The 19,939-nt window shown below is 43.2% G+C and overlaps 1 protein-coding gene across 1 annotated transcript; it reads right to left on the minus strand.

Moving 5' to 3' along the window:
• Positions 1-1,286: 1,286 nt before the first annotated feature.
• Positions 1,287-18,345, minus strand: LOC110538161 (integrin beta-3). The gene is made up of 15 exons (XM_021624796.3): positions 17,974-18,345; positions 16,495-16,580; positions 15,968-16,172; positions 15,592-15,844; positions 15,198-15,360; positions 14,852-15,013; positions 14,664-14,759; positions 14,476-14,565; positions 13,268-13,402; positions 12,701-13,130; positions 5,956-6,178; positions 5,609-5,709; positions 3,129-3,245; positions 2,448-2,614; positions 1,287-2,305 (listed from the first exon to the last, which is right to left on the minus strand). The coding sequence occupies exons 1-15, from the start codon at positions 18,038-18,040 to the stop codon at positions 2,237-2,239; spliced, it is 2,364 nt and encodes a 787-aa protein (XP_021480471.2). The 5' UTR covers positions 18,041-18,345; the 3' UTR covers positions 1,287-2,236.
• Between the last annotated feature and the right edge of the window lie 1,594 nt (positions 18,346-19,939).

Raw genomic sequence — 19,939 nt, forward strand, 5'->3', positions numbered from 1 at the left:
CCTAAACGTTGGATGTGATCCGCCAACCCAATCCTTTAGAAGAAAAATAAGACTTTGCACCTGCTCCTCTGGAAATCGTTGGGATGTCACTCTACTAAGCTAACATATGGAATTGTTTTAAGATGGTCATACCATGGATCATTTAGCTATTTGATTTGGAATTTTAGGACCTCTTTAGGTATCAAAGATAAATATTTTTTAAAATGATTTGATGAAACGTTGAATTTGGCCTGCTATTGCTATTGGCCCGTTGAATTGAATAACAGATTCATACATGGAAAAACAGATAGTGAAAAAAATCTAAACAAAGTTTGTTTTAAAGTGTCTGGGCTACCTTCAAACAAGTATTGTGAGGCTTGTGGGAATCCTAGAGCAAAATAACCCGAGATGTACAGAGCCAGAAATGAATCATAGAAATGAATGTAACTAAATAATGGGAATTGCCTGTACATTTACTAGGCCTGCTGGTTACACATGTAATGGGGCATTTATCAAAATTAACAAAGGGCAAGCAATTCACACAATGAAACAATGAATGTGCAAGAATTGGCAGGTGACAGTGGAGCACGTTCTGGCGAGAGCTAGCATTCCCATCTTCTTGTCTCAACATTTTAAATTATAGTCGAGACACATTATCTCCACACATTTGAAATGCTTTTTTACCAACAGCTGCAACTCAATAATAAGCTAGGCCTATTGCCACACGCACTGCCGCCTTCCGAAATAGGCATAGGCCTATGCACTTGTGATTTGAAACAATCCACAACTATAAACAATCCACACACAAATAAAAAGCTAATGATCCTCTATAGCTAAGTCAAGCTCTCTGGTAAAGTTTTTAGAATTATTTTATTTAGACGGGTGATTATATACTTTTGGCAAAACACCAATGTGCTTAATGGGTTAGTGAGCATCTTAGCAGTGCACTGTGCACCTGCCAACTTCACTTTTTAATTTGCAAGTGGCTGAAACCAGAGATGTGTATATAATGACGAGATGCTCATGTTACGGGTGGGTGAAGCGGCAACGAAGCACTGAGCAGCAGCGGAGGTGACAGCATCTTGGTTAAAAAACAAATATCCTGCACATGCGCATAAATCTCCGTATCTTTCTCCATGGCAAATCGGGTTTGTACTGGTTTGCACGATGTGTTGTTGATACTCATTCAATTACAAACATAATGTTATATATGTAAAAGGAAAACACAAAAGCAGATCATTTTTTCTAAAATATATTTTAGCAGAGTGAAATTGCTAAAAAAAAAAAAAGACAGAAAAATGGATGAGTGATTTCAATTTTTTTAATCAACATAGTAAAACCAATCAAAAGCCATTCATTCCCAAAACACATTAAATGTAACATTTACATATTTTATGCAATAAAGCAAATGACAGAACAACCAATGTCCCAGAAATGCTTTCTTTTATATAAAAAAATGTAATTTATAAAAGGGACCACAAGCTTCTGTTTGTGTAGCCACATTCTAACAACTGTCAAACTTGGCTACAAACAGTTCATTGATGTCCATCACTCCCAAGTTTGATACCAAAGCACAAATGCATACTGAACTGTACACATGCTAGAGCAGATTGCCATAGCTGTTCATTAGTGACCATTAACATACAACATACATTGGGCACCATTAACTAAAACTCATGATATCCCATGTGGCTGTTTATTACAAGTATTGGACTTTACTTTTTTTGTAATACAGTGTGAATACCTGAGTTCAGTGTCATAACACAAGTAAACCGTGGCGGTAGTAGTAAGCAGCTGGGCTCCATAATAATATACTACAACCAGGTTGTTTGTAAAAGAGGCCTGTGGACAAGTGTGTTGTGTGCAGTGCAATGTCATAAACCAAATTTGAAACAATAACAGAGCATAACAATCTTTCTCTCCAAAGGTAGGTTTGGGGTCGCTGAACTATACTAGGCCTTATTACGGGAATGATGTCACACTTCGTGGGAGAAATAGGGGTCCTGGAGGCCTTGCCATAATTTGGACTGACATTGAAATGTTGGATAAGGCAGTTTTAATTATTTGGTTTTTACATGATATGTACAATACCATCACTACAATACAATGTCAACAAATGTATTTAATTGACATTAGAGTCAGCACACTTTATCACATGACAGTGGAGAGGTTCCACCTCACCAACCCCCTCTGTGTCACTACATTGCATCTCTCATAGACCTCTGAGTTTTGCTGATTGTGATTGGTCAAGAGTCCCTCAAGAGTTCCCACGGTAGGTCACATTGGTGAAAGTGGTGGTGGCTCCTTTGTACAAGGGGTTGTTAGCCTGAAAAAATGGAAACAAATAGAGGACAAATATATCAAACATCCAATCAGACACATGTCATCTTGACATGGATAAATATTCTTGCCAGTCATATTTTCTCCATCAGATGGCAGCTTTGTATTAAAAGCATAGTCGGACTCACCGTATCCCATTTGGCCTTAGCCCTCTCCTCCTCAAACTTGGCGAACTCTCGGCGATCATGAATGGTGACCAGCAGCTTCCAGATGAGCAGGCCAGCCAGACCCAGAAACAAGATGGCCCCCGCCACCGCCATGAGAACCACCAGGATATCAGGCCCTTTAGGGCAGTCTGAAAGAGAGAGAAGAAAACAGGAGAAGAGAGGATTGAGCAGGGAAAAGAGATTGACAGGGATGAAAAAGAGGGGGGGAGGGTTTGGGTGGATGATATTTGTGTCGGCAATAGGGGACTAGTGTTAATGCACCTCGCTCTGGCTTTGGAGTTGTCTTTGTTCCTCTTGGGTGCGTGTCAGAGGGGAGAAGACTACCAGGGGTGGCAGGGTTGAGTGCTATTATGAGCTTTAGAGAACCAGACTGCCCTCTCTGTACCTGCTCTACTCTAGTGGTGCCTGCCAGCCACACAGATAAAGACTGACTTGGAACCAAGAAACACACTATTCGTAGTTAGGGAGAAAAATTGACTCCACCTACAGCTCCCAGGCATCAGTAGTAATGCACATTATTTCTACACACATAACTATTCTCTAGAATACTAAAGGAATTCACTCTCATCCAGACCCTGTCAAACACATCATATGCTGTACATATGAGCACAGACCCATTCACACACCGATGGACACACTCACCAGGCTCCATGACATATAGGATGGACTTTCCACTGGCATCCTCGTAGTACTGGAAGTGCTCTACACAGTCATTCTCATCCTTATAGGTGCAGTTCACAGCATTCTTCTCATAGAAGACTGGGATGAAAGAGAGGGTTATAGGGGGTTTGATCCAAGTGGAGGATAAGGAGCGAGAGAGAGAGACAAGATGAGGAGCTGGAGGTTAATAATATTTATTTTGCAGCACGTAGTAAAATCTATGGACACACAACATGACATATATAGACGAACAAACACAACATAAACAGTAGTGTCCACAGGAATTAGTGGATAAGGAACCAGACATGAATAAACCAGTCCGTACCAAAACAGAACAGTCCTACCGCATATTGAGAAAGCTAATAGCAGCAGGGATGAAGGAGACTTTTGAGCTCTTCATTTTAAACCTAGGAGGCCTGTGTCTGCACTCTAAGGGAAGTATACAAAAATGCATCAAACGTGGGATGCCAGGAGTCTCTCAGAATGGATGGCTCCTGGCGTATGATTCATGTCTGTTACTGGTGAGACAGGTCAGATACTGTAAGTTCATACCAATGATCCTGCTACCTGGTTTCACAATGTTACCCAGCATGTTCTGACTCTTTAGGTTAAGATGACCAAACCAGCAGATCATATTGAATGTTAAAATGGAATCAATGAATGATCATCAGCGTCATATCCACCCTGAAACTGCAGAGTTTTCTCAGGAAGAACAGGCTCTGATACTGTAGAGAAATTGGGGCCTCAATGTGGGTTGTTAGCACACAGATTTGACTTCACATCACAAACCTGTAGTCTGGCGCTACAGTTGAAGTCGGAAGTTTACATACATATTAGATAAATACATTTAACCTCAGTTTTTCACAATTCCTGACATATAATACTAGTAAACATTTCATGTCTTAGGGCAGTTAAGCTCTCCACTTTATTTTAAAAATGTGAAATGTCAGAATAATAGTAGAGAGAATGATTTATTTCAGCTTTTATTTCTTTCATCTCATTCCCAGTGGGTCAGAAGTTTACATACACTTAATTAGTGTTTGGTAGCATTGCCTTTAAATTGTTTAAATCGAGTCAAATGTTTTGCATAGTCTTCCACAAGCTTCCCACAATAAGTTGGGTGAATTTTGGCCCATTCCTCCTGACACAGCTGGTGTATCAGAGTCAGGTTTGTAGGCCTCCTTGCTCGCACACGCTTTTTACGTTCTGCCCACAAATGTTCTATAGAATTTAGGTCAGGGCTTTGTGGCCACCAATACCTTGAAATTGTTGTCCTTAAGCCATTTTTCCACAACTTTGGAAGTATGCTTGGGGTCATTGTCCATTTGGAAGACCCATTTGCGACCAAGCTTTAACTTCCTGACGGATGTCTTGAGATGTTGCTTCAATATATCCACAAAATATCCCTCCTCATGATGCCATCTATTTTGTGAAGTGCACCAGTTCCTCCTGTAGCAAAGCACCCCCACAACATGCTTCACGTTTGGGATGGTGTTCTTCGGCTTGCAAGCCTCCCCCTTTTCCTCCAAACATAACGATGGTCATTATGGCCAAACAATCCAATTTTTGTTTCATCAGACCAGAGGACATTTCTCCAAAAAGTACGATCTTTGTCCCCATGTGTAGTTGCAAACCGTTGTCTGACTTTTTTATGGTGGTTTTGGAGCAGTGGCTTCTTCCTTGCTAAGCGTCCTTTCAGGTTATGTCAATATTGGACTCGTTTTACTGTGGATATAGATACTTTTGTACCTGTTTCCTCCATCATCTTTACAAGGTCCTTTGCTGTTGTTCTGGGATTGAGTTGCACTTTTCGCACCAAAGTACGTTCATCTCTAGGAGACAGAACGCGTCTCCTTCCTGAGCAGTATGACGGCTGCGTGGTCCCATGGTGTTTATACTTGGGTACCATTGTTTGTACAGATGAACGTGGTACCTTCAGGCGTTTGGAAATTGCTCCAAAGGGTGAACCAGACTCGTGGAGGTATACATTTTTTAACTGACTTGCCTAGTTAAATAAAAAAAATATATAACATGCTTTAAACTACTTAAAGGAGCAATTAGGGTTAAGTACCCTGCTCAAGGGTGTCTTGAGATGGGGCGGCAGGGTAGCCTAGTGGTTAGAGCATTGGACTAGTAACCGGAAGGTACTGACAAGGTACAAATCTGTCGTTCTGCCCCTGAACAGGCAGTTCCTAGGCTGTCATTGAAAATAAGAATTTGTTCTTAACTGACTTGCCTAGTTAAATAAAGGTTAAATAAATAAATAAAGGGGACATGGGCAAATATTTCACATAGTGATTCAAATCAGCAACCTTTCAGGTACTGGCCCAGCGCTCTTACCCGGTAGTCTACTCATATGATGGAATATGTGAGAACATCAAGCACTATAAATAATGCAATCTGTTGCATGGAGAGCATGTTGAACACACATTAATGGAGCATTGTTTATTAACAGTTCTTACCTAGTTCTTCCACCTTCTGAATTTCATCCCTGCAGATTCGGGCACAGCTTTTCTCCTCAAAGAGACGGCCTCTCTTGAAGTGCTTACATTCAACACATTCCCTGCAGATACAACAGAATGTTAATGCATCATCAATTTCCAAACGCCTGAAGGTACCACGTTCATCTGTACAAACAATGGTACCCAAGTATAAACACCATGGGACCACGCACCACCAACTTCTTAATCGTAATCATCCTGCTTTTCCTCCGCTTCCTTATTGCATCACCATTTCATCATCATGCCTATCACATGTACATTATATGTGTGTAGGCAGTTATACTGCCCCCTGTACAGTATTTACTCACTTCTTGATGCTGCAGGCATCAGGGCAGGTTGGACACCTCTCACAAGTGGCCCCGTAGGCCCCTGGCTGGGTGCACTCACAGGCCCCACACACACACTGGCCCCGGCCGCTGCACAGCAGGCCCATGCTGGACATGCAGGTGTCTGTCCGGGTTGTGCAGTTACAGTTCTCCCCCATCCAGTCAGAGCCACACTTGCAGAAGCCACAGTCACATTTCCCATGGCCTGGCAGAGACACAGAGATTGAGGATGGGCCATTTTTTAATGGACATTTTATGTCTAACTTAGAGACACTAATAACGTATATTTTGTACATTAGGTTGATATATCTCTTATACATCACGTTATCAGTACTGGACAAACCCATGAGTGCAATTACAACCCTGGCCTGGAATGTTTTGAATTTCAAAGCAATGTGTATGTGAGTGGTTTGTGTGTGTGTTTTTGCCAGATCATATCTATACTGAACAACAATATAAACGCAACATGTAAAGTGTTGGTCTCATGTTTCATGAGCTGAAATAAAAGATCCCAGTAATGTTCCATATGCACACAAAGCTTATTTCTCTCAAATGTTGTGCACAAATTGGTTAACATCCCTGTAAGTGAGCATTTCTCATTTTCCAAGATAATCAATCCACCTGACAGGTGTGGCATATAAAGAAGCTGATTAAACAGCATAATGATTACACAGGTACACCTTGTGCTCGGGACAGTAAAAGGCCACTCTAAAATGTGCAGTTTTTCACACAACACAATGCCACTGATATTTCAAGTTTTGAGGGAGCGTGCAATTGGCATGCTTACGACAGGAATGTCCACCAGAGGTGTTGTCAGATAATTTAACGTTCTTCTCTACCTTAAGCCGTCTCCAATGCCGTTTTAGAGAATTTGGCAGTACGTCCAGCTGCAGACTACGTGTATGACGTCGTGTGGGCGAGCGGTTTGCTGATGTCAATGTTGTGAACAGAGTGCCCCATGGTGGCGATGGGATTATGTTATGGGCAGGCATAAACTACCGACAACAAACACAATTGCATTTTATCAATACCAATTTTAATGCACAGAAATAACGTGACGAGATCCCGAGGCCCATTGTGAGGCCCATTTTTTTTTAAAAGTTATCTGTGACCAACAGATGCATATCTGTATTCCCAGTCATGTGAAATCCATAGGTTAGGGCCTAATGAATTCATTTCAATTGACTGATTTCCTCATATGAACTGTAACTCAGTCAAATCTTTGAAATTGTTGCATGCTGTGTTTCTATTTTTGTTCAGTATAATTGTCAGCAATTCTGCATGTGTTTGTCTATGTATCAATGAGTATTAATGAGTGCATTGAGAGCATGGCAGGCAGACACGTGTGATGAGTCCATATTAAATCATAATTTCCAAGACATGAAGTCATCAATTCATGACCAGACAGTGCAGACAATGGCAGGAAGCAAACTGGTAATCCATCCCACTCTTCCCCTCCCAAAACTGGGACAATCCCTGGCTGTAACGACCACTCCCTGAAGCCTCCACAATATTTCTCAGCCCAGCCAGCAAAGTTGAGAAATGATTGTCTGATTGCCTTCAGACAGACATACTAGAGCAACTGGCTGTTTCTCACATGATGAAGGTTAATGCAACAGGGCTGGGCAATGAATGACGAAGAGCAGAGACAAACTGAGTCACTATCTCAGAGCTCAGCTGGGTTAGAGTGACCGATGGAAACTAAACAGAGGTCTGTAAACTGTATAAACAGACACTCAGAGACATTGGAATAGTTGTTTTCAGGTGAAACCACCTCCTTCAGCTGAATTCCCCAGTTCCCACGCCCTATCTGACTCTGTCATCACTATGAGATAAGTGTGTCTCTGTCTGTCTGTCTGTCTGTCTGTCTGTCTGTCTGTCTGTCTGTCTGTCTGTCTGTCTGTCTGTCTGTCTGTCTATAATGAAAGAGGCAGCTATAGTTATAAAAGGTTGATTTACTGTCTTTCAGGCACATAAGCTGTCTGAGTTGAGCTGGTTAATGTTTTACAGTATGTATCCCACAAACAGAGCATGAACTCAATTGAAAGCTGTTGACACAATCAGTACATGGTAAAGAAAGTCCTGGTTTTCCTCTCTTAATAACGTTCTTGTGTTTGGCAAATGCTCCTTATACTTTACCTCATCCGTACACTGAGTCCATGCTTGTGCCTTGTTCTCTCTACTGTACTTGTTGTATGGTCGAGTCAGAGAAATTAGGAGTTTCTAGGTATGCATTCCAAATGGCACCCTATTCCCTACATAGTGCACTGCTTTTAATTTGAGCCCTATGGGTCCTGGTCAAAAGTAGTGCACTATATAGGGAACAGGGTGCCATTTGGCATGCATTTCTAAATAATCTGCCTCAGTCTGAGACAGCACTCTAATCCTCCAATTTATCAAGTCGTAAACATGAACTACAGAGACACATAAACATGGAGTCCAGGAAGGAGGACAGAGAGAATGAGAGCGAAGAGGTGGAGGGAGTCATAGACATAGAGAGAGAGAGAACTGTCAACACAACGATGAGAGAATAATACAAAAAGAGAGAGGAGATGAGTGGGAGCATTGGTGATGGATGTGAACTTTAAAAGAGGGAGATAGAGAGGAGATAAGGATAGAAAGAGAGAGGGTAGCATGCCAGAGGAATGCTAACTTTCATGTTCTCTCTTGCCTGTTTGTGTGCCCTGTGGATGGGCTTGCTGACTCCTGCTCCACTGCCCTAGCTCCAAAAGCAGAGGGAGAAATACACACCAACAGGGGGATGTGGGAGGGCCTGGGGTTAGGAGGACGGGGTGGGCCTTGGGGGAGACCCAGATTGAGTTGGAGCCCAGGGACTCTGATACTTTACTGTTGTTCACACAGTAATGACATCATGCCAACCAGACTCCAGAGACACAGGCTGACAAAGTTGAGTCTCCTTCAGCGTGCTCCACCGGCTCTACTCACTAAATATGGAGTTCTGGACGGTTGCATTTCTGTGTCAATCATTCCAACCCTAGACGCTTCATAAAAGAGTAGAGCTCAATGACTAAGACCACAATCCCACAAATAACATATATTCCACTGACAAAACCATAGCTAATGCTGAGTTAAGACATAAATTACTGTTTTAACCAAATATGTCCCATTCCCAAGTCCTGACTTCACCCTAACCACCATACATAGCATTTCACACATAGCACACACTGTAAAAAAGCCAATTTAACCAATTGCTTAATCAGCATTAATCTGTGAATTGAAGGAAAATAAATGTAGCCAATGTGTGACGGTTTTTTCATTCAACAGACTTTGCTCACATTGAGCTGAATGTATACGAACTTGTTGAGACGAATTACAAAGTCATGTTGGCCTTTGGAGTAAAATTACAAATATGTTTGCTCAAAACTACACCCATCATTATCATATTTCCCAGCATGCTCTATTGCTGGTTGATTTTCAGAATTGTTTGTTTCAATACCTGTGTTTTTGCATGTACATTGATTAGTTGATTAATCTTATGCTACACAAACATGAAAGGAAGACAATGGCTCTCGACCTTTTCTCCCGAGCCCGTACGGGAGTTGTAGCGATGAGACAAGGCAGTAACTACTAACAACTGGATACTATGAAATTGCGGAGAAAAAGGCGGTTAAAAAAGGCTTTTCTTTATTTTTACTATTTTCTACGTCGTAGAATAATAGTGAAGACATCAAAACTATGAAATACTATGGAATCATGTAGTAACCAAAAAAGTGTTAAACAAATCAAAATATATTTTACATTTGAGATTTGAGATTCTTCAAAGATTCTTCACCCCTTTGACTTGATGACAGCTTTGCACACACTTGGCATTTTTCAACCATGAGTTTGAGCCAATCAGTTGTGTTGTGACAAGGTAGGGGTGGTATACAGAAGATAGCCCTATTTGGTAAAAGACCAAGTCCATATTATGGCAAGAACAGCTCAAATAAGCAAAGAGAAACAACAGTCCATCATTACTTTAGGACATGAAGGTCAGTCAATACGGAACATTTCAAGAACTTTGAAAGTTTCTTCAAGTGCAGTCGCAAAACCTATCAAGCGCTATGATGAAACTGGTTGTTCTAGGATTGTCATGAGGACAGCCACAGGAAAGGAAGACCCAGAGTTACCTCTGCTGCAGAGGGTAAGTTCATTAGTGTTACCAGCCTCAGAAATTGCTGTCCAAATAAATGCTTCACAGAGCTCAAGTAACAGACACATCTCAACATCAACTGTTCAGAAGAGACTGCGTGAATCAGGCCTTTGTGGTCGAATTGCTGCATAGAAACCACTAGTAAAGGACATCAATAAGAAGAAGAGACTTGCTTGGGCCAATAAACACGAGCACTGGACATTAGACCGGTGGAAATCTGTCCTTTGGTCTGATGAGTCAAAATGTGAGATTTTTTTATTCCAACCGCCTTGTCTTTGTGAGACGCAGAGTAGGCGAACGGATTATCTCCACACCGTGAAGCATGGAGGAGGATGTGATGGTGTGGGGGGTGCTTTGCTGGTGAAACTGTGATTTATTTAGAATTCAAAGCACACTTAACCAGCCTGGCTACCACAGTATTCTGTGGTGATACCTCATCCCATCTGGTTTGAGCTTAGTGGAACTATCATTTGTTTTTCAACAGGACAAGGACCCAACACACCTTCAGGATGTGTAAGGTCTATTTGACCAAGAAGGAGAGTGATGGAGTGCTGCATCAGATGACCTGGACTCCACAATCACCCGACCTCAACCCAACTGAGATGGTTTGGGATGATTTGGATGGCAGAGTGAAGGAAAAGCAGCCAACAAGTGCTCAGCATATGTGGGAACTCCTTCAAGAATGTTGGAAAAGCATTCCAGGTGAAGCTGGTTGAGAGAATGTCAAGATTGTGCAAAGCTGTCATCAATGAAAATGGAGGCTTCTTTGAAGAATCTCAAATATAAATTATATTTTTGATTTGTTTAACACTTTTTTGGTTACTATATAATTCCATGTGTTATTTCATAGTTTTGATGTCTTCACTATTATTCTACAATGTAGAAAATGGTAAAAAATCTAGAAAAACCCTTGAATGAGTAGGTGTGTCCAAACTTGTGACTGGCACTGTATGTAATATACTGTCATGAAGAGTTTCATTTTACACTGGGAAATACACAAATAAAGTAGAATAGAAAGTATGTTGGTTCAGCAATATGCCCAAATATTGAGCAAATGCACAATCCTATTGCATTTGGTTGCCTTACAACTGTACATTGAATCAACTTTAATGCTGTTTTGTTGAGCAAACTCACAATCCTATTGCAGCTGGTTGCCTTACGTACGTTGAATAAATAAACACAATTCCGGTGCACATGATAGCACTCTTGTTCAGCCCAGGGGCCCTTTCTATGATGCCTTCCCAAAGGGCCAGACTGTTTGGGTTAAGAGATGCTGTCTCACGCGACTCAGACCCCACCCCCCTGCCTTCCCGTCTAAATCCATGTGGAGGCATGCTATGGCTGGGTGAGGAGAGAGAGGGATGAGGAAAAGTCTGGACAACGTGAAAACAATTGAAGCGGTTGACCATGGGAACATCCTCATTCCTAGGACGACAGACTCAGGGCTACACTGGGAACTAATGGGAACCATCTATTTGACAACAAAGGATGTCTTCTAGAGGGACTCAAACAGTGTATTTTCAGTAAAAAAAAGACTATAACAGACTACGTAGCTCTTTCCTCCGGAAACATCAAAAGTTACAGATATAACTTCTCTACGGGTATCCAGTGCCTCTCATTCTTTCAGTGAGTACAACAGCGACTGGCCGGTCGGACCTTAACCTCTGTTACCATAAGCAAAGTCCTGGTTGTCTAATAAAGCTCAGTCCATCCCTAAGGGAGCGGTTGTGGTTAAAGCACAGAGTTATAGCCAACACACATATAAATGTAGCAACAGCACCGTGACTCATCTGCTATGCAGCCACATTGAAATATCCAATGACGGGACCTATTAAAATGTTGTTACTTTGATTGAGCAACGTGTGCGCTGTGCAGGCGTGCAGTAGGGAGAGATGATCAGGGATGACATCTCATACTTCATTCCCAAGAGTGGTTAGAAGATTGATGGAATCAGTGAGCTCCGTGAGCTTGTTTCCTCCGCTAAAATGATCATGGAAGAAGACGTGGTTTTGATTTTAATCATCTGAATAACTTCTTGTGAAGTTGATGGAACAAACAAGAAAATAGAAAACGCATTGTTTTTTTTGGTTTGTGTTATCCTTTACCAGATCTAATGTTTATATTCTCCGACATTAATTTCACATTTCCACAAACTTCAAAGTGTTTCCTTTCAAATGGTTTCAAGAATATGCATGTCCTTGCTTCAGGTCCTGAGCTACAGGCAGTTAGATTTGTGTATGTCATTTTAGGCGAACATTGAAAAAAGGGTCCCATCCTTAACAGTAGAGAGAGAGAGAGAGAGGTCTGGGTAAAGGTCAACTGAGGCGTTGTGGACATGTTCTAAGGAAATGGACATCTCCTCTTTCCTGCTAAAACCTGCTAAAACCATAAGCCTGCCAAAACCTCCAACCCTAAAGCAAACAGAGAGAATAAATGTTACAAAAACAACTTGTCGACTTGTGTTGATGAGTAAAGCAGAAAAGAACATGTGGTAAAAGAAACCAACATGGCTGTCTCCTTGAAACCAACATGGCTGTCTCCTTGACAGACACAACAGTGTATCTATCCACTCACCTGAGCAGATCTCTCCTTTGAAGCGCAGGCAGTTGAAGTCGTCACACTCGCAGTACTTGCCCCACACTTTTCCAAAGCCACTAGTGTGGCAGGAGCACTGGCCACACACACAGTTGCCCCTCCCATTGCAGATGGCGTCTTCAGCTTTGGGGCTGCAGTTGCCCTGGTCTGAAGGCCTGTAGTCCCCGTCGGCACACTCACAGCGGTCTCCCAGGCGCCCCGGGTGACACTGGCACACACCACACTCGTAGGTCCCATTTCCCTGGTTACAGAGAGGGCTCTCGGGCTGGGCTGTGGCCTCACAGTCACACCCGCAGGCGAAGTGGACCGTAACCTCCAGGGCGTCCTTGAAGCCCACAGGTTTAATGGTGAAGGTACGGTTCTTCTCCTTAGGGCAGCCGTGTAACCTGGCCTCCACACTGAACGACACCTGGGGGGGAAAGGTGTGTGTGATACAGCAGGTTACATTTGAACTGTGCAGTAAGAACAGAGCATTAATTCCTATACCTAAGATCTGACACTAGGCCACCATTTATCATCCAGATGGTGAGTGGTACAGGTACTGACTGTGTCTCCGATCTTAAGTCCGGAGCAGGACTTGAGTCCCTGGATGAGCTCTCCGTTGAGGCAGGTGGCATTGAAGGACAGAGCCAGCTCCTCTGGAACACCCAGCAACTCCAGCTCCACCTTGGAACGGATCCTCTACTCCACAGGTCAATGGGCAGAGGTCAGAGGACAGAATGAACTCAATCAGAAACATAAACGATTCAGAAAACCTCTACTCTTAGTCTCTGTGGAAATGGATACAGTGTGTATATACAGTGTTCTATCTGTCACACATTGGCTCGTGGGAAGTCAAATAGACTGTTTGAGAAATAAAGGGGAGCTGAACTCACTCCTTTAGCCTCTCTTTCCCACATCCTCATTAAGAAATGCTAGAAGCAATGAGAGTTTGAAGTGGGAGCTGTATGTTTGCTAATGTTGTGCGTTCTCTTTGAAATATCTCAAACAGCCAATGTTTGACTTCGCAACCGCAACAGCCAATGACTTCGCAACCGCATGACGCAGCATGACGAGCTCAAAGCAGTTCCTACTTTCTAGAGGATCAGTGTTTTTTTCTATGACAGTTGTGTTCATGATGTTAACGTTAGCTCCTGTTCTTTCAACATTAACATTGGCTACGATGTCTATGCTCTGTTGTCTCATGTGTAAACATGTCCGAGGTGCTGCACGTTAATGGCTAGTCCTGTTGTCTGTAAATGGCCGGGCTGTATGTTAATTGTTGGGTCCTGTTGTCTGGAAATGGCCGGGCTGTATGTTAATGGCTAGTCCTGTTGTCTGTAAATGGCCGGGCTGTATGTTAATGGCTAGTCCTGTTGTCTGTAAATGGCCGGGCTGCATGTTAATGGCTAGTCCTGTTGTCTGTAAATGGCCGGGCTGCATGTTAATGGATAGTCCTGTTGTCTGTAAATGGCCGGGCTGCATGTTAATGGCTAGTCCTGTTGTCTGTAAATGGCCGGGCTGCATGTTAATGGCTAGTCCTGTTGTCTGTAAATGGCCGGGCTGTATGTTAATGGATAGTCCTGTTGTCTGTAAATGGCCGGGCTGTATGTTGATTCTGCTGCTATGACTGGCTAGAGTGCCCTTGGCGCAGCTGTTTCTCAGTGCAAGACAATTCTCCCTAGGTGTTACCAACTCATGTTAATGCTAAAGTAGGCATGACTGGGCATGATAGAACTCAAAACCCAACTCTCATATATACGGCTCTCTCTTACCTCGTAAGCATCCAGGATGAGTTGGATCACATTCCCAGAGTCATCCGACAGCGTTCCAACTGTGGTGCCAGGGATGAGCTGGCTGTAGTTCTGAGGAAAGAGGGTCCAAGGGGACATAAGAGGTAAGGTACCAAATCCCTCTACACCTAGTAACCACGGTGACCCTGATAACAGTCAGGTGTACTCACCTGGTAGAGGGGCATCACATTGTTGGTCACAGCGAAAATGAGGTTGATGTTGTTCTCAGACATCTTCTCTGTGATCAGAGCCAGAGAGGGGTAGTCCTGAAGGAGGAGACCGTCGTTATCGTTACGTTTCTCTTGTGATAACAGACGAATAGAACTCCGACACAAACTCTCTGACACACACCACTCACCAGGGTTGACGACTTGTCATAGTTGTTGTCTCTGTCGATGTGACACTGTCCATCATTGGGCTGCACTAGACCAGCCAGCCGGCCGTCCAGGGCTATGTGTGTCGTAGCGTCGGTAGTGAACACCAACAGGTGGGAGGCATCCCCACGCCAGCCTATCTTGTCCTAGTGACAGATGGAGGGAGAGAGAGGGGAAGAAGAGGAGAGGGGAGAAACGGTATGTATTCAACTTTGTGTGCTGTTTCTAAACCACTGATTGCGTGTGTGTGTGTGCTTGTATGTCTCTAGGTGTGTGCGCTTGTATGTCTCTAGGTGTGTGCGTACATGCGTGTGTTTGTGTGTGTATCACCTTGCACACCACTGCCTGTATGACCGCGTCGAAGCCTCCCTCTGGAGAGTCTCTGTTACGAGACACCTGCTGCTTCGCCACCTCCTCGGTGAAGCGCTCCACCTGCTTGGTCAGAGACAGCACGTGCTTGTAGCCAAACTGAGGCAGGCACCGCGTCTGGATCCTACACATCACACCCCGTGCCATGCCGAAAACAGGCAAATTGACAAAGAGGTGGAGAAAGAAATACATTGCTGTTAGACACAATTTGACAGCTATTAACAAAGCCAAATCCTGAGGGAATTTGAGCTTCAACACAGAATATCAACCTTTTCAAATCTTCCCTTCTGCAAAATCTCATCCTCCTCTCCCTCCCTCCTCCTCCACCTCTCTGTCCACTCCACCCCCCACTCACCCATGGCAAGGGTTACTGACGGCTTCCTCAGGGTAGGTGTACATATATGGGGACAGGGGCTTGTCCACAAAGGCCCCAAAGCCCATACGCAGGTTGCTGGTGGTGCGGCCCATGGCTGCAGCCAGCTGGTTGCCCAGGGAGCGCAGGCGGGCCAAGTCGTCCTTCATGGAGTAGGAGAGGTCCATCAGATAGTACAGGTCAACTGGGTAGTCCTCCACCTGCTTCACTGTCACTGTGAAACGCCTGGCATCATCTGAGGAGAGAGCGAGAGGGAGAGTATGTAACAATTCCTCTGTTCAATGTACTTTAGACGAGTTGTGAACCCGGTGTACAGTATGTGGGTGGTTGCATGTAAGCCTATGCTGTGTTAGAGTACCTGGTCTCAGAGTGAGACGGAGTTTCTGGGGTCTGATCTGGGTGACGTCGTCAGCCGCCCCCGACGCCTTGTCACTGAGGGGAGTGTCTTTCTGCACGCTGAGGGTACTGAAGGGGAACTCTAGCCCCTCCTTCGTACACCCCCCATCCAACAGGTTCTGCTTCAGATCACAACGGGACACACTGGAGCCCCCTTGGCCAAACTCCTGAACCCAGGACAACAACAACACACACTGGTAAGAGCAACACTTCCCAATGAGACAACCAGTAAAGGGACAGTGATCGATTTAAAAAGAGCATCTAAATGCAATACAATGGAAGGGGGGCTCAGTGGATGAATTCAGTATTTGGACAGTGACACGTTTTTACGGAGTTTTGGCTCTGTACTCCAGAACTATGGACTTGAAATTATGCAATGACTACGATGTTAAAGTGCTTTCATTTGAGGTTATGTTCACCCATATAGAGTGAACCGTTTAGAAATGACAGCACTTTTTTGTACATAGTCCCCCCAGAGGATATACTCACTTCCTTAAAGCACCAAGCACAGCTAGGGTGGATAGCCAAACACTGTCTGCAGGTGCTCACCCCTCGAGATGTGCAGATGTTTGAGCCTGAAGTACACACCAACATAAACATGAGTGAATAGGTAGGGGGTCCAGCAGTGGGAATCAAATAAGCCATATATGGACACTTGAAAGGAATCATATAGCCTATTTGCTGTCTGGACACTTGAAAGGAATCATATAGCCTATTTGCTGTATGGACACTTGAAAGGAATCATATAGCCTATTTGCTGTATGGACACTTGAAAGGAATCATATAGCCTATTTGCTGTATGGACACTTGAAAGGAATCATATAGCCTATTTGCTGTATGGACACTTGAAAGGAATCATATAGCCTATTTGCTGTATGGACACTTGAAAGGAATCATATAGCCTATTTGCTGTATGGACACTTTTAGATTGATTCTTTATTAGCTTTGAGTGTTTCTGACAATGTTATTCCACTTGCAGTCTTGCCAAGTAATTGTCTCTCATGACCGTTTCTCCACACTGACTTTGCATTTAAACTACAATTCTTCTTCTTTTCTCACTACTTTAGTCGTTAGTTGGGCCACAGACGGTTCCGTTTCTCTACCACGCACTCTCTTCTCTCTCGGCTGGTCCCTCCTCCTCTGCTTCCTCTCTGGCCCAGGCTCTACTTCTCTCCTCCCCTGTTACACCATACTGTTTGCTACCCAAGCCTGTCCTGTCACGCACATTGTTCTGTAAAACAGCTGTTATGCAGGCAATTCGATGCTAGAGGAAGAGGCACACACTGCAGGAATTTCCATCAAAGTATGACGCTAAAACGTGTCATGTTGACGCTGCTCAATAAGTCGCGGATGTGACACATTATGTCTTGCAACAGTTGGTTAAAACCTGACTGCAGTCATATCAATTGAAAATGCTATTTCATTAAAAAAAAATCTATGAGATGTGTATGCTTTGTCTATTAGACGTATTGAGGTTCAATTATGTGTTAGATGTATTTTATTAATATTATAATTATTATTATAATTATAATTATTATGATTAGCCTATTCGCTATTGTGCATGTTGAAGTGATTGCTTGTCTATATAGCACTGTTACTATAAAAACAGGTGGCCAAAACAAATACTATGTGAAATGCAAAGGTGTGGCCTGTACAAATATGAGCGCACTCTGGCACAACGTTTCGCGAATTAGCGCTCCCTTTTAAGGACTCAACATGCCCAATGTTCCATTCCAGTAGCGCAAAACAGTGCCATACAGTTTATTGTTTTAACAAATAAAATCGTAAAAAACTATAGTTTTGTGAGTTTTCCTGGAACTTAAGACGTATTACTTATTAAAAACATACGATATAACAAAATATAATATTCAGCCGGCATACGCACCCTAGAATAGAACACGTCTTATATAATGTCAGAGGTTTTTTTTTTTTACATAAAAACTATAGGATGACAAAGAAAATACTTACCAAGAACTTCAGAAGAAGCTAATAAGAAACCAGAAAATATCCATAGTCGGTCAAAAAAAGTTCCCATGTTGGAGAGACGGGTTAGGACTGACTGCTCGAATTTCTCTGCCTGCTCCACCTCTGTAGTAGTATTAGTAGCCTGCTCTCAAACCAGTGGACCACCAATTAGAATGCTTTTCCTCATTCTTGCAAAATGCAATGCTGATTATGATTCAGAGAGGCTCTGACATACACGTTTAGGCTACTTTATAGAAACGTAACTGTACGACATAATATATAGACTAGAGTATGGATGTGCATTATATTTAAGAATATGCCGTTGGCCTATTCTCCACATATCAATGGCACAGATGTGTCAGTCGCTATAATGGTACCAAGCGTCTGTGTGATTCAAGACATTCAAATTGCCTGCTAATCTTTTGAAGTCTATTCGACAATACCCCCCCCCCCCCCCCCCTAAAAAAAGGACATGAATAAATGAATGAGTACATTTATTTATAAACTAAACAAATGTATGAATAAAAATAAAAGACACAAGAAATAGAAAAAGTTATTGAAATAAAAACATATTGCCAAAAACAATAAATTGTTATAACAATGCAGAGAAAAGTGTTTGTAAACATTGTTGTTTACATCTTTGTTTGGTTTTCAGCTAACGGCATATATGTTCATTGATAGTTACAAGCAACCCACTTGTAACAAAGGTTCAAAATCAGCGACCTGTGCTTGAAAGCCCCCTAGCGGTTGAAACTGATATTCATTTTCAACCAGATGACGGTAGTATGAGTTTATAATTATTTGATTATAATCCCAATTAAACTGATGTATTCATACTTTACCTTTTATATCTTATTATCTGAGGAGATATGAGGAGGTTTGTGCTGTTCTTCACAAGAGGGTTTACAGGGTTTTGAGCATAGTTTTCTTGTTGTGTATGTGGGCATGTAGGCTGGACAATTTACATCCATTCTCTCCCATCTCTTCTTTAGAGAAGGATGCAGTAGTCCTGTTTGATCCATTCTTCCTTTATCTGAATCTGACCTGCCTAGTGGCCCTCCCAGGCCTTCCCATTATGGAGTGATGGAGCAGGAGAGAAATTGTGTACCTCTAAAATTGCAGGAGGGGGATAAAAACAAGATTAGATCAATGCCCTGGCCGTATCCAGCCCCGCCGCCACTGCTGCCTACCTGTCACAGTCAACGCCACCCCTGTAGAAATTGACTTGGGGGGGCGGAAGTGGGAGCCAGACAATGCCTCTGTCTCTGTCTCTGTCTCTGTCTCTGTCTCTCTCTCTCTCTCTCTCTCTCTCTCTCTCTCTCTCTCTTTCTGCCTCTAAGCTTGTCCATTTATTGAATCACTCTCCCTCTATACCCGTTATTCTCTCTGTCTCGCTGGTTGCTAAGCTACTGCCACTAGCCAGTGTTCTGGAATTGCGGCGAGGTGGGGTGATAGAAAAAGAGAAATAGATAAGCTGTAATACCCAGGAAGGCAGGCAGTGTGCTAGCATTAGGCGCTGATTGCTCCTGGCTATGTGTGAGGGATAATGCCCCATGGCTCACATTGTACTGGGTAAAGAGCTAAAGAGGGGGTCAGATGGCACCCAATTAAAACAATGAGCCGGAGAGGGTGTAGGGGGGGTTTGGGGCAGGTGACAGGAGATTGGTCTTGACCTCTGTCTCCGCTCCATAGAACACTGGTCAAGCTTTTCACTGAGTCTGAGAATGCAATCACTCTGCCAATATCAGTGTTTGGATAACCAACCGTCACCACGTCACCCCTTTCCTTTTCACTGGGTCTGGATATAATGAAGACCACCTCGTCACGTAAGAGAGGGTCCACCTGGGATTTGTTTGAACTCAGGTCTATATCTCCGTGGGGTTTACCTTACGAGATGTGCCCCAGCTCTTCTCATGGCGGACATGTTGTTTGTGTTGTGACGCTGTGCCTCCTGACCCGCTGGCCCCCT

This window comes from Oncorhynchus mykiss, chromosome 12 (assembly GCF_057628025.1).
Source record: "Oncorhynchus mykiss isolate SJ-2025 chromosome 12, ASM5762802v1, whole genome shotgun sequence".
Taxonomy (NCBI): domain Eukaryota; kingdom Metazoa; phylum Chordata; class Actinopteri; order Salmoniformes; family Salmonidae; genus Oncorhynchus; species Oncorhynchus mykiss.

Excerpts from the sequence above, each read along its gene's own strand:
- LOC110538161 (XM_021624796.3), bottom strand. The coding sequence starts at position 18,040 with ATGGGAACTTTTTTTGACCGACTATGGATATTTTCTGGTTTCTTATTA. Across the intron at positions 16,581-17,973 it reads AGCTTCTTCTGAAGTTCTTG|GCTCAAACATCTGCACATCT; the intron begins GTAAGTATTTTC and ends TGTGTACTTCAG. Across the intron at positions 2,306-2,447 it reads CTAAGGCCAAATGGGATACG|GCTAACAACCCCTTGTACAA; the intron begins GTGAGTCCGACT and ends CCATTTTTTCAG.